At 35.6% G+C, this 13,988-nt stretch overlaps 1 protein-coding gene across 1 annotated transcript; it reads right to left on the bottom strand.

Annotated features, from left to right (window-relative positions):
* Nucleotides 1-2,996: 2,996 nt before the first annotated feature.
* Nucleotides 2,997-11,206, bottom strand: minpp1a (multiple inositol-polyphosphate phosphatase 1a). Its single transcript, XM_024297740.2, has 5 exons — nt 10,477-11,206; nt 8,640-8,834; nt 6,981-7,078; nt 6,503-6,633; nt 2,997-4,656 (listed from the first exon to the last, which is right to left on the bottom strand). The coding sequence occupies exons 1-5, from the start codon at nt 11,063-11,065 to the stop codon at nt 4,272-4,274; spliced, it is 1,398 nt and encodes a 465-aa protein (XP_024153508.1). The 5' UTR covers nt 11,066-11,206; the 3' UTR covers nt 2,997-4,271.
* Between the last annotated feature and the right edge of the window lie 2,782 nt (nt 11,207-13,988).

The following is a 13,988-nucleotide window of genomic DNA, read 5'->3' on the forward strand; positions in this document are numbered from 1 at the left end:
TTGGCACAGTCATATTAAGAGTATAATTCAGGCTACAAAAATAATTTCATTCTGGACTGAGTCTGATTAACTTGGTCCGGATCGAGTAATCGAGATGACCTGCTACGGTGGCCATTTTGGTTCAGTTTTGTCTCAATATCAGAAGTTCAATCTGATTAGAAACTAACCGAGACTGCCTCAAAAGATAGGTCAGAGGTCCCCGACCAGAGTTCACTTGCATGTATTCAGACTGAAATTTTGTTCCAGATTATCAGGGCGATAAACTGTAGTTCACTTTATTGTGTCCTGTAAGAATATACCCTACTTTAATTTTTTATATGGGTAGATTTTTCAATATCTGTACTACATATACCCTTACTTGCTCATTTTGAAGTGAGTTCATGTCGATGAGCCGTTTAGATGAAAAAAAAAAATAATAATTTTAAGTCCTGGATAAATGAAAACCTGCACCGTCTTTTGCATGTGAACGTTACTTGACAATACTTCCATACGTGACAGTTTAGATAAAAACAAAAGAGGGGAAAACCTGCTGAGGAAAGATCTGCTGGATTTACGATGGGTAATGTACAGCAGGAATGAGCTTCAGGCTCTTTCTGATGACAGATAACAGTGGCTTTATTCCCCAGAGAGATTTGAAATTCCCTCCTTCAACTCCAGCACATAGTATTGACATTTGTGTTCTTCACAGAACAGTTTTTGCAGCCATTACCCTATGGCAGCAGAGGTAGCTGCGTGTTGCTGATATCTTTACACTAGTCAGTCAGGATGGGAATCAGAAGCATCTGTTATGGCAGAGGAATGGAATATGTCCTATCAGGTGAGTCATCCGGGGATGATCACAGAAAATGATTCCTCACTCTGTGAATAATTTTGTAAAATTTTAACTAATAATGTGTATTGTTATCATTGTCTTAAACTCATTTAGGTTGTGAAGTCTCAGGGCACCCTTGAAAATTACATGTTCCATCTCTAGGGATTTATCCTCCCACTTCAATTTAAATGAGTAACTAAATAAATAAATACAAACTTGGAACTTTTGTCCAGCTCTAAAATCTAAGACTGTTAGGTAAATGTTTAGTAGCAATTAGGGCAAAGCTTTGCATGCTCGGGATGTTTTTATCCTGTGGTGGACTCAAGTTTTACTATTTTTTATTTTTATTATTAAAAGACGATACACAATTAAATAAATACATATATTATAATGGGTGCACAAATCTTTATTGTTTGAGTGATAAACAGTTAATTTAATAAGTTTTGACTCTCAGAAAAAGAATGAGGTGAACTACTAAGTGTTTAATAATGGACATTATTTAGTTTATTTTACAGAAATTTAAAATATTTGGTAGATGTTTTTCATTCATTGCTTTTTTAAAATGTATAGTTAAAGATTAATTGTTTAAAATATATGTTTTATATATCTATATATATATATATATATGTTTAGTTGCTTCACTGCTCTGCCATGTGTTAAACCACAACTGTTTTTTTGGTTTTGTTTTGTTATTTGGATCTGTTTAGTCCCTTTGNTTTTGTTTTCTTTTTTGGATCTGTTTAGTCCCTTTGTACGGAGCCCCTGAAGTGACATAGAAGTAAAAAAGAAAAAAAAAACCCTTCTAATTCACTTTAGTCACTCTGTACCTTTTATAATTGTTAATTTGTGTAATTTTATTAATAATGTAATATTTGTTTACAAAGAATTTTAGTTCCTTTATTTTCAAGAAGTGTCGTTTGCGATAACAAAGCAGACAAAAAGTTTTTCGACTTTATTTTGTAACATTAAAGTTCACAATAAAAGCAAATAAAACTCAAGCATTTTAAAGCATATTACTTAATAAAAGCAAAAGCACATCTCTGTCTAGGAAATAAGAAGTACTAAATTAATCATTTTGGATAATAATGTAGTCATAGGTTTTTGTCCTCATTTGTTTAGATCTAAGTGCATTTCTCATAATAAAATAATCCAAATTATTTTTTATTGATAAAAGTTAAAGCTTTTTTATTTGTTTGAATAAAAAGAAAAAAAAGAAATTATTTTTGTTTGAAACCAGCATAATTTTTTTTATTATTTTTGGGCATTGGGGGACATTAAAATTTTATCAAATTGCCAAACAGAAATTAGTTTTAATTACATTTTTTAAACAAGAAGAAAAAAGGGAATAAAACAGCCTTTAAGCAAAACTACCTTTTGCTGACTGATTGCAGCCTATCACATATGCATAGCAGTAAAGATTCTGCTCTTAAAACAGGAGAGTCTCAGCAGGGTGCCCTGTGGGTCACCACTATGAGGAAAACAAGCTCAGAACAGCAGGCGGTCGGTCATGAGAACATCAAATCCTCAACTTTGAAAACGTCTGGGTGTTTTTTTACTCAAGGTGGTCCAAATTTGAGAGCAAAAAACATTTAGTTACCAACAAGAAAGTCAGAAACATTTACATTATTGCATAATTTATTTCTAACTAGATGCATGCAGACTCCTTTTTATTTGGTTTGAGGTTCCAGCAGCTGACGACTTTGACATTATATTTGACATATTTTTTTGTTAGAAAATGAACTATTTTCCTCAGAAAAAAAGTGCCCATGCTGTCATTGTATTTCGAAATACACAGTACCTCTCAAACTTGTATACACATTTTAAAACGTGTTTTTCCTTAATTAATCCTCTATTAAAGCTCCTTTCAGAGGGAGGATATATAACTACAAAATAGAATTGAACTGGAGCAGTTTTCCACTTTGAAACAGTATTTTAATTAGATCTTGACTTTTTTTTTTTTGCATGATAAGGCTCCATTTGTTCACTACAAATTAAACAGCGGACTGTGTTTGCCAAAAGTGGTTCCTAGAAATAATCCTTTATTAATATCACTTACGTAATCGTGATGAGGAGTGATGCGTCATCTGGAGACCTAAAGGCTGCGGCCAACCAAAGATCCAATATTTGTCATCTTCTTTTTGGCCTTATGCTTTAAAGCTTTAAGTCAAACATTCAAAACACTCAATCAAAGCAAAGAATACTTTATTATTAGGGTAAACAGTCATTTTAGAGGTGGTTTGTTCCCAATTTTGTATTGTAAGCTAGAACATTACAGCATTAAAAGTGAGGGTTGCCCTTCATGTTCATGCCCATCCAAGGTGATGTGATGTAACCTCATCAAACTTTCATCCAATTTTACTTCCACTTGTATTCTAATCTTTAAATATGTTCTTATTTATAGTCAAACTGATGAGCTCCGATTTTTTTAAACCTGAACTCTAAAACCTTGATCATCCCATCCACTATTTTTCTTTGTTGTTTCTTTAATAATAGGCCGTATTTATTGATAATATTATTGAAAACACCTGCTTTTTTAGTGCTCAGTCATAAATCAGGAATTAATGGAACATTACGCATTTTTATTCATTGAATTTAAATGGAAAAAAACACATCTGATACTTTTTAAAATGTGAAATAAACATGTTACTGACTTGTTTGGTAAAGAGATCAGAATTTTTGGTCCTAATTTTACTGAGAAAATATCCCTGAGAAAACAGTAATAATTCAAAATTAAAAAAAAGAAAACGTTTTGACAGACAGATTATGTTCCCATTGAAAAAAACTTTTCCAAACAAACTTGGCTTTGGGCAAAAAACTAAACAAGTTTCTCTATTATTTGTGAAATTGAAACAGTTTGTTCAAAGAATGGAACAAAACATCACACGTTCACTTTTTTTTTTTTTTGCACACAACAACCAGTTAACCAAGAATAATTCCAACGAGCTATTAATTACAAAATGTTTTTGTCATGTGTGTATCAGGCTGTCAGACGGCTTCAGTCACAATTCTTTATTCCCTTGTCCCTCGAGGTAAACTGTAAAGTTTTAACATTTCTTTTAAACTCTACCACATTGCCATGGGGTTTATCTAGAAGTGAAAATCTTTGCACCGATTGTTGTACCGCAGATCAACCATTTTGTTCAGTCTGTGTGAAATGCTTAAAGTGAATCATCAAATATTTAAAAACATACGTATATTTCTTAATTTATAGCAAATTTGCTAATATTTTATGGTTTCTTCTTTTTAGAAACTGGAAAATAAAAGATAAAAGAAGTGGAAAATAAAGGCACCCCTTCAAAATGAGGCTCCAAACACGTTTAGGTCCAACGTTTTCTCCTAAATGACTTTTATGCCACTCAAGGAATAGTAACTGTCCGTCCCCACAGAGTTAATGTTTGGTAATATTATCAGTGTTGTGGATAAAGCCTTGGATATCATCTTCGACATGTACTCAGCGGACCTAAACATCATTATTAGTCTTAAACAACTGGCATTCCGTCTCGAAGTCACATCCCTGCAGCAGGTTTCTGTAGCTCTCCTTGACGTGTTCGTACAGAGGCATAGAGACCTGTTGATCAGTCATGCTTGAGAACCTGACAGGTTTCTCATTGAGCAACGGCTGCAGTCTAATGTCGCCTCCTCCACAGTCGTACAAGACTAGGACAAAGTTGGCCGCGTAGGGCAACATGAGGCTGGTGCGGAACGAGCGTTGGGTCTGCGAGGCGTAGTTGGTGGATCTCAGGGTGTCGCTGTCCTTAAAGAAGCCAAGGAGGGTGAGAAGAGGCAGAAGAGTCTCTGCGTGGCCGACTTGAATCGTCACAGCTTCACTCACTTGCTGGCCTGATCTGGAACAAACATTCATTATTTAAGGTTTTATACCAGAATGACTTCACACTTTTGGGGCAGATGATGCTAAACATTTAGAGATAATTTGCTTTCTCACTTGATTGGACCTCAAAACATCATGATCTAACAAAGCTATTCATTAATCCAGTTCTTTTTTTTCCCTTTTTTAAATTACTTTTCTGATTATTTCAAGTCTCGTACCCAAAGATGAACAACAAGACAGTAATAATTTATTGCAAATATGTTATTTTAGGTTGTTCCAGTGAAATTTTTATTTTTGTTTTTCTCTGTGACATTTTTTTATTTTTATTATAAGCTCTTTTGTGACTAATGCTCTACCCTGACCTAATTTGAACATGAAGAAGCAATTAAAATAAATAAAAAAAAGTAACTATTCATTTCCTGGATCCGACTGAGTATTTGATCAGCAAAAAAAAAAAGAAGTAATACTACAAGATTAAAAGTTATAAATTTAAGATTTTTAATCTTGTAAATTAACAAGTTTTTTTTCTTGTAAATGTTCAAATTTAAATCTCGAGTTTTTTCTTGTAAATTTAAGACTTTAAATCTCATAAATTTACAAGATTAAAGTAAAATTGATCAACTGAAAAACCAAAATAAAGTGTCGGTCTTGCGGACGTGTGTCTCTGAGCTCCGCAATACCGGCACCAAATCCCAGAAATTCAGCCTCACTGATAATAATTTGATTTGGAATCTCCAAAAGGTTCAGAATTTTCTTATTTTTGACACAAATCTGGTAATAAAGCTTCTCAAGACGCTCCATGTCTTTCATCTTTGAACACGGCTCAGATGAACAACCAACTTTGGTTGTTTTCTCTTGAAATTATCACTTTATTCCCGTAAATTTACGACTTTTTTTCTTGTAAATGTATAACTTTTTTCTCGTAAATATATACGTGTTTTAAAGTACTAAAATTATCAATTTAAAGCTTGTGAATGTACGAGAAAAAAGTTATACATTTAGCCTATGACTTCTTAAGTCATAAATATACGACTTTATTTTGGTAATTTAACAATTACAATTTTTTTCTCATAAATTTACGAGATTTAAAGTCGTAGTAAAACTTTTGTTTGTTTGCAAACTGGCCCCAATACTTAGTCATACCTGGACAAGCCAAGACAAAAAAGGCTAGTACTGCTAGTAATTGGATCAAAAGCAAAATACTAAAAACTTTCCTAATCTCACCACGTCACCTTTAACTACAAGACATTTGAATACTTTCTCATAATTTCTTTGTATCTCATTTTTCCATTTGAAACGTGCTCCACTCTTTATTTGACTGGGTAGTTCATTTGCTTTATACTACAACTGAACCGCATCACGGTCTACTTGCAAAAGCACAGAGACCAGTCCTCAGACCAGTTTGGCAAAAATTAAATTAGATTTATTGAGGAAATAAATTTGGGTGTGGACCAAACGGCACAGTGGAAAACCCCCTTTAATCTGTATTTTCAATCAAGTTCCTGATTACTTAACAGAAAGAGATTTTTCTTTTAAAAGACAGATGTGAAGAAAAATGAATGCCTCTTTCCTTCATGATACATAATTTTGTTAATTTTATATATAAAAAAAAAGAACATCAACTGCAAATTCTTACTACAATGATGTATTTTGCCAATCTAACATTTTTTTTGTGATCAAAAATCCAAAATGTTCTATCATGTGTTTTGACACCCATGAAATAATAGCCTGATAATATAGTTCACTCATTTAGTCAATAGAATTAACTGAAGCGTAACTACAATGCTGACTTCCGCCACCATCAGAAGTGACGGTAACATGTGTGACTTTGCAGTTTGAGGAGACACGCTAGCGCTACTCACTTGATTTCTGTGAAGGCTTTGTCCAAACGAGCAAACACATCATGGAACAGAATGCAGCTCGACTTGCTGTTGATGTCAAAGCCGTAGCCGCGTTTCCAAAACTGTTTTAAATCAATCGCATACTCCATAACCTGTTGAACAGGATGAAATCAAATTATTTATAGGTCTGCATTTCAGGCTTTTTTATGATCACAACAAGCTCCTCCAAGGATTAATTTATGTTTGGTTAAGGCGTGACACAAAACGCACGTCAGTCTTTTTAATCATACTGTCAGCATCAAACAAGTAAAGGGCAGAGCAAATGACGTTCATTTGGGTTAGCCAAACCTTATCTTTTATTTTGTGTACTATTTCTGCATTAACAAAGGCAGTGGATGGAGGAAAAATGTAAACATTGAACCGTCATAACTGGTGAATTAAAAACACAAACACCGTAGAGTGGGATAAAAAAAAGCGTTTTTTTCGCTTTGAGCCATACCTGCGCATCGACTTCATCAAAGAGCCGACACCACGGGGAATTCACCGTCTTGATGGCGAACTCATAGGCACACAGGTAGAAAGCAGCTTCCACCATGTCTGCAGGAGACATCCTGTCATGAAACACCGTTCAATTGTGGAATGCAATCTTTGCTCAGACAATAGAACAAAAGAGCAGAAGCTTGCAGTTGGCACAACTCATCATTACACGTAACTTCATGGACTATTTTTGGCAAGAGGGCTGATACGTGAGGCCAAGTACGTTTAAGTGAGCATGAAAATATCTTTTTATCTTTTACTATCTTTAGTAGTTTTTGTTCCACATTCAAAACATATTTGAAACACCTGAACGATTTGCTATGAATGTTTTTTTTCTGTAAAAATCCAATAAATATCCACTAATGTATGATTATACGGTGGGGCAAATTGTGCAAGTTCTCCCACTTGATAGAAACCTGTAATTTTCATTATAGGTATACCTCAACTATGAGAGACAAAATGAGAAAAAAATCCAGAAAATCACATTGTCTGATTTTTAAAGAATTTAGTTCAAAATTATGTTGGAAAATAAGTATTTTGTCACCTACAAACAAGCAAGATTTCTGGTTCTCACAGATCTGTAGCTTCTGTCTTCCACTCGTTAGCTGTATTAAAGGCACCTGTTTGAACTCGTTATCTATATGAAAGACACCTGTCAACAACCTCAAACCATCCAGAGGGGCGTTTTAATAGATCATTTCTTTTTGGAATATAACCAAGTTAGTAGGTAGAATTTAGGTATAGGACATATTTTGACTAAATGAATACCAGCAGATTATGATGCATGTTAGTTTTCCTGATCCACACTTGAGACCAGGAGTTGGCGGTAATGTACTCATCAGTTGTTTGCCAACCGCCATGAAAAAAGTCACAAGAAGAAGAACCTCAAACAGTCACACTCCAAACTCCACTATGGCCAAGACCAAAGAGCTGTCAAAGAACACCAGAAACAAAGTTGTTGACCTGCATCAGATTGTGAAGACTGCAATAGGTAAGCAACTTGGCGTGAAGAAATCAACTGTGGGAGCAATTATTGGGAAATGGAAGATATACAAGACCACTGATAATCTCCCTCCATCTGGGGCTCCTCGCAAGATCTCACCCCATGGGGTCAAAAAGAACGTTGAGCAAAAATCCCAGAACCACACGGGGGGACCTGGTCAATGACCTGCAGAGAGCTGGGACCAAAGTAACAAAGCTGTGACACACTAAAGTCTGTGTTGCCCAGTGACAACCACAAAACATCACAGCTGTAGAGAAGATCTGCATGGAGAAATTGGCCAAAATAGCAGCAACAAATTGTGACTTACATAAGAAGTTACAGGTGTGTGAGAGACAGAAATCGTGCTTGTTTGTAGGGGACAAAATATTTATTTTCCACTATAATTTGCAAATAATTTCTTCAAAATCAGACAATGTGATTTTTTTCTTTCTCATTTTGTCTCTCAAAGTTGAGGTATACCTATGATGAAAACTACAGCTCTCTCTGATCTTTGTAAGTGGGAAAACTTGCACAATTGGTGACTGACTTAAAAACTTTTTGCCTCATTGTATTCTCACTACAATGAAACTAAGAAGAGGAGCCTTTTGATTACAAACGGAGGCTGTTCCTTCCACTAACCATCAGTGATGAGGTTATACGGGACTTCGAGACGGTCTGCGATCTTCTGCTGGACCCTGTTCATCTCTGGGCCCTGATTGAATTTGTCCAACTCGGTCAGAGCTGATGGGTTTTTGTCAACTTCCTCCAAGAACCTAGAACACTGATCGAAGAACCTCATGAGGGCATCATTCACTGCATGGTCAAACTCCATATCTGCAGGGAAAAAAACAAAACAAAACTGAATATAAAATTGCGATCATTTGGTTTAGCTTTAACCCCTAATCTAACTGTTGACGAATGTCCAAAGATTCATTAAGAACATTTCCGTAAGTCTGCTAGTGTTTAAGCCTCAGTTACTTCCTTATTGAAGGTATTTTATCTTAAATAACATCTTAAAAAATGTAATTTGAAAATCAAACAATTGCCAATCTACAGAAAAAACACTTCATATTGAAATCGGGGCAGGTACAGTTTTTCTGTTTTCCTAAAGCATACATAGGCTTTTTTCTAAAATACATAAGGCTACGTTATGTAAACAGTGAAACCACTGGATTGAGTTGGTAAAGAAGTAGAGGGAGCATGTGGTGACGTCCCCCTTTGGTTTGTGCTGAAAATATAATTTCTTACTCATAACACTTTTGAGGAAAAACTATCACACTGGACTTGGACTTTACAAGAAATTAACAAATAGCAAAGGTTAACTGTTGCATACTAAGTTCTATAAAAAGACATCTGCACAAATATGAAGTAAAAAAAATGATAAAAACACTGAACATCCCACTCTTATCATCTTTTGATCTATTTAAAAATGTTCCCTGTGGTCTTTTAATCATGTTTATCCAATTTTTAGACAAAATCAAATTACCTGTGTTGTTTTCTAGGACTTAGTTTCTGCAGAGCGACAGTTGTTCATTAGAAATTCACCTCAGAGTTGTGGGCGGGACCATTGGTAACCCTACCCCCTACCCATTACTCAGAGCTCTCTGTTTACACTCTCTCACCTACTAGCTTACAGCCCCTCTCAACCTAACATTAATGGCTCAATAAAAATGAGGGGGGTCTGGCTGCAGACAAGATGGCACCCAGACATCAGTGGCCAGAGTCGGAAATTCCACAAGTTTTCAGAATTGTAGCACTTTTTGTGGAGAGAGTATAATTTTTTCGATTTGTGTTTGCGTAATTCTTGATTTGTAACTGTATTAGCTCTTGTGTATTCACATGAACAAAAAATACAAAATATAAAAAACACAAAATAAAATTTACACATGCACAACTTTAAATTACACCAGCTGAATACTATGTACACACATACATCTTTAAAAAGTATTTATGAATAGTCTACATACAAAACCGTATTTCTACACAAATTAATGTGTATATGATGCGTTTATATGCTGCTAGAATGCTGGGTCATCTGAGTTTTCTTATCAACCTCTGTGAACTTTAAAATCTAGTGAAAACTTGACATTTTTCTACTTTCTTAAACAGATATGCCCCCCAAAAATGTCTAAATATTACTTTTTTTTAAGGTGTATATTGCATAAACCCCTTTAGTCATTTAGGGATGTGGTTTAATTTAGCTTTGGTTCGGAGCAGAAAGGTTAAATTGACAGCAGTATAAATACAGATCAAACACAAGATTTAGGACTCAATCTGGACCAAATGAAGTGGACCCGATCCGGACAAACTGATTTTTCCAGTCTGAATACACCCTAAAACAGTCACATACCAGGACAATTGATTTTGATTGTGCTTCAATCCGGAAGTCACTGGTTAAAACTACAACTTAGAATGGCAAAAGTGCTTCATTTTACTCAAAATAGTGTCAACACTGACAATGCTGATAATCTGGTACCTTTAATGTCCCACAGCTGGGTGAGTCCTGCCTTGAAGGACAGGGTGCTGTTGACACATCTGTGCTTGGAGCTGGTGATGAACGTGATGCGGCCTCCACGCAGGTTCTCCTGTGAAACCAGGGTCGGGAAGAGCTTTGAGAACCGGATAGCCAGATGCCTGAGGTCCTCCACACCCTTCTGGACCAGCCGGCCATCCATGTCCTCGGTGTACCACATCCTCCAGCGGGTCTGGATCTCCTGCAGCCAGCTGTGATTCGCCCTGGCGTTGTCCTGGATCAGATCGTAAAGCTTCTGCATCTTCTTGGCGTTTTTGGAAGTGGGGTATCTCGTTCCATGTCTGATGATGGCCGTCATGTGGATTTGGCGACATTGCGGGGACGGAGGCTGCAAAACGGAACTGTTTACAGCAAGTATGTCCTCTATGAGATACGGGTTCACTTCTTCATACCTCCCCTTCGTGCAGAAATATTTTGCAATGTGTGGTATGTTCGGATTTCCCCCCGGAGTCACCTCACAGCAAAATAAACCCGAATAACATATTGTGGCGCAGAAGAGAATCCACACCCGATTGCAGAAATCCATCGACATGTTGTTTTGATTTAAGCGACAGGCCGCTGGCACGCGCCGAGCCGAGCTGGAGGGACGCTGTCCGCGTGGGACAGACTGACCAATCAGAGATCAGAGAGTGTTTGGCTTTTTATGATCACCCCTCCACAGTTTGTTCATCATTAACGTCTGGTTATTGCGACATCTCTTTTCTAGGAATGGTTGAGCTGCTGCCAAGATTCGTGACTAGAACAGAATGTCATGATTTACAAACCCTGAAAATCCAGCAAGTATTAGCTTTCATTTTTCTTATTAGCGATTACTTAAGTATTCTTTACTTCAGCATTTTAATCACAACTGTTACACTGTAAACAGCAATGCAATAACTAGTAATAATAGGTTTAAGGGTCAAGGCCATTGACTGTAAAAATAATTCTTATATACAGTCTATGGTCAAGGCCAGAGTATTTCATCCCCCACCCCGTGAATCTGCAACAATGGAATATTCTGCCAACAGTTAGTTAGCTAGTGGGCAGAGTTATTTTAAAAGTATGAAAAGAAATAAAAAGAAAAGAAAAAGTGATAATCAACCAGCTGTGAAAAAAAGCAAAAGCTAAAGCTTTGTCCACATTTGAATTCCTACTAATAAAGATATTATATGGTGCGGGACTATCTAGTGGCCTGGATTTTAAAAGCAATTTACTACTTTTCTTTCATTTTTTTAATAGGCGGATATGACGTAACTAAGTTCATGAAGTGAAAATAGAACCAATACAAAAATTTCACGTCTATTTGAGACTTCATTGTGTTCTGATGAGGAAATGTGTATGGTTTGTTAAAAAAAGTACATTATGTGTTATGTGTTTTTGTTTGCTTGTTTGTTTTTTTCAATAATTGCTGGACTGCAATGCATTATGGTCTATATTCGCTAATGTGGTGAGCATCTATGCAGTTTTTCACAAAGACTTCTGGGAAATTCTAGGGCATTTAATTTTGGAATTGTAGATTTGGACAGCATTAGAAAAAGGCAAACACGATATAGTGAATAGAAAAGGAGATCAGACATACGCTATAAGAGAAAGCAAAAGATTTGTCACTATGTTTTTAAACGTGCATAAAGAATGATAAAACAGGACAAATTAGAATCAAATGAACTCAAAAAGAAGATAAAGAAAGTCAAGAATGATTACACAGAAAAAGAGAGGAAAGGCAAAAGGAGGATCAGAAAATTGATATTTTGAGAAAATTGCTTGGACATTATTGTTTAAGAAAATTGAGAAAATTGTTTATTTTTTTCATTTTGTTCCATCATTCGAGTATTTGTGTCTTTTGCCTTCTTTAGTAAAACCTAAGAAATTAAATAAATCACATACGTTATAGACGTTTAACCCTGGGTAAGGAATTTAAAAAGATTAATACAACCACTGCACAGGACCAATATTGTTGTTCGCCCTGTATTCTGTATTCAAATCATTCACAAAAAAACAGAAACATTGTTTGTGTCATTTCTGACTACAGTACCCACAATGCTCTGACAACCCATGAAGCAGTTTGGCTTCATACTGAAGTCGAACATTTTGACAGATTTATGAGCACAGTTTACCTCAGAAAATCAAGTGGAGTTTAGTAACCGAAGCACAACCAGATGTCATACTTAAGCTGCACTTAATTAATCCTCTCTGGGTGGAATTTGCGTGTTCTTACAGTAAATGCGTGGGTTTTCTCCGAGCACTCCGGCTTCCTCCTACAGTCCAAAACACATACTAGTGTCTCTAAATTGCCCTCAGGTGTGAATTTGTGTGTGTGAGGCTCTGCAACTGACTGGAAACCTGTTCAGGCTGTACCCCGCGGGGTTGGCTCTTGTGTCCCCGAAATGGCCTCAACAGGCTCAGAAAATGGATGGAACTTATAAGAAAGGTTGCTTATGTTTGACATGACTCAGAGGCAAAATGAAGCCAATTTTCCTCCCTAGTATTTGTGAAATTACCTGAAATATTTACGGTATGCTTTTCAAATGCCGCGACTTACACTCAGGCATCTATTCTTGAATGTTTCTTTTAGATTTTAGATTTTCTAACACAAGCCTAATTAAATAAAACACATTTGATTGTGTTAAGTATGAAAAAAGAAGACCTGTCGCTAAACCTAATCAGGTAAAGCTTTGAGCTATATGTGTAGACAGAAATTCTTTGAATTGAACTAATAAAAAAGCTCAAAAGAGTCAGAAGTGACACTACAAGACTGTCATCTGCTGGCCTGATCTGGAATAGTAAAAAGTAAAAAATATATATATATATATATATAAATCTTGCAGGAATAAATCAATTTAAAAGTAACTTATGTAATGTATTTTAAAGTAAAAAATATATATATATTTAGCACTGATTCCTCTATGTGAGTGTGGTTAAACAAAGACAGGATTGTCTTATTTTAATTTCCTCTCAACAAAGAAAGTAAACATTTCCACTGAAATAAAGCCACTAAAGCACAATATGTATAAATGAGAAACAAAAGTGAAGGTTTGTCAATTATTAGCTTATACTGTTAATTGAATGTCAAATGAACTGTAAGAGTGGCAACATAAAAAAGTAAATCTCTTTTGCATGTGGATTTTGTTCTAGTCTGTTTACTTGGAAATCATCTGATTTGGTGATTCATGCTCTCAGAAAGAAAGCAGCTTCAGCAGTTAAAAAAGGGAAATGAAAGAAATTATCTCAAGAACGTTCCCTGAGGAGCACACTATTATGCAATATGTGGCTATGCATTTCAGAGCGTTAGACTTTCCGTTTCTCACGCCTGTCTTGCATTGCGCCATGTCTTCTGTACATATTAGTCCGTTGTAGTTTAACAATCTTGAATACTTGTTCCACTTTTTTTTATTTGAGATATTTTACTTGTAATTGTTGTATTTGTGAAATCTCTGGGTCCCTATTGATATCCAAATTATGGACTTTTAAACATTGTT

The sequence above is a fragment of the Oryzias melastigma genome, linkage group LG15 (genome assembly GCF_002922805.2).
Source record: "Oryzias melastigma strain HK-1 linkage group LG15, ASM292280v2, whole genome shotgun sequence".
In the NCBI taxonomy this organism is placed as follows: domain Eukaryota; kingdom Metazoa; phylum Chordata; class Actinopteri; order Beloniformes; family Adrianichthyidae; genus Oryzias; species Oryzias melastigma.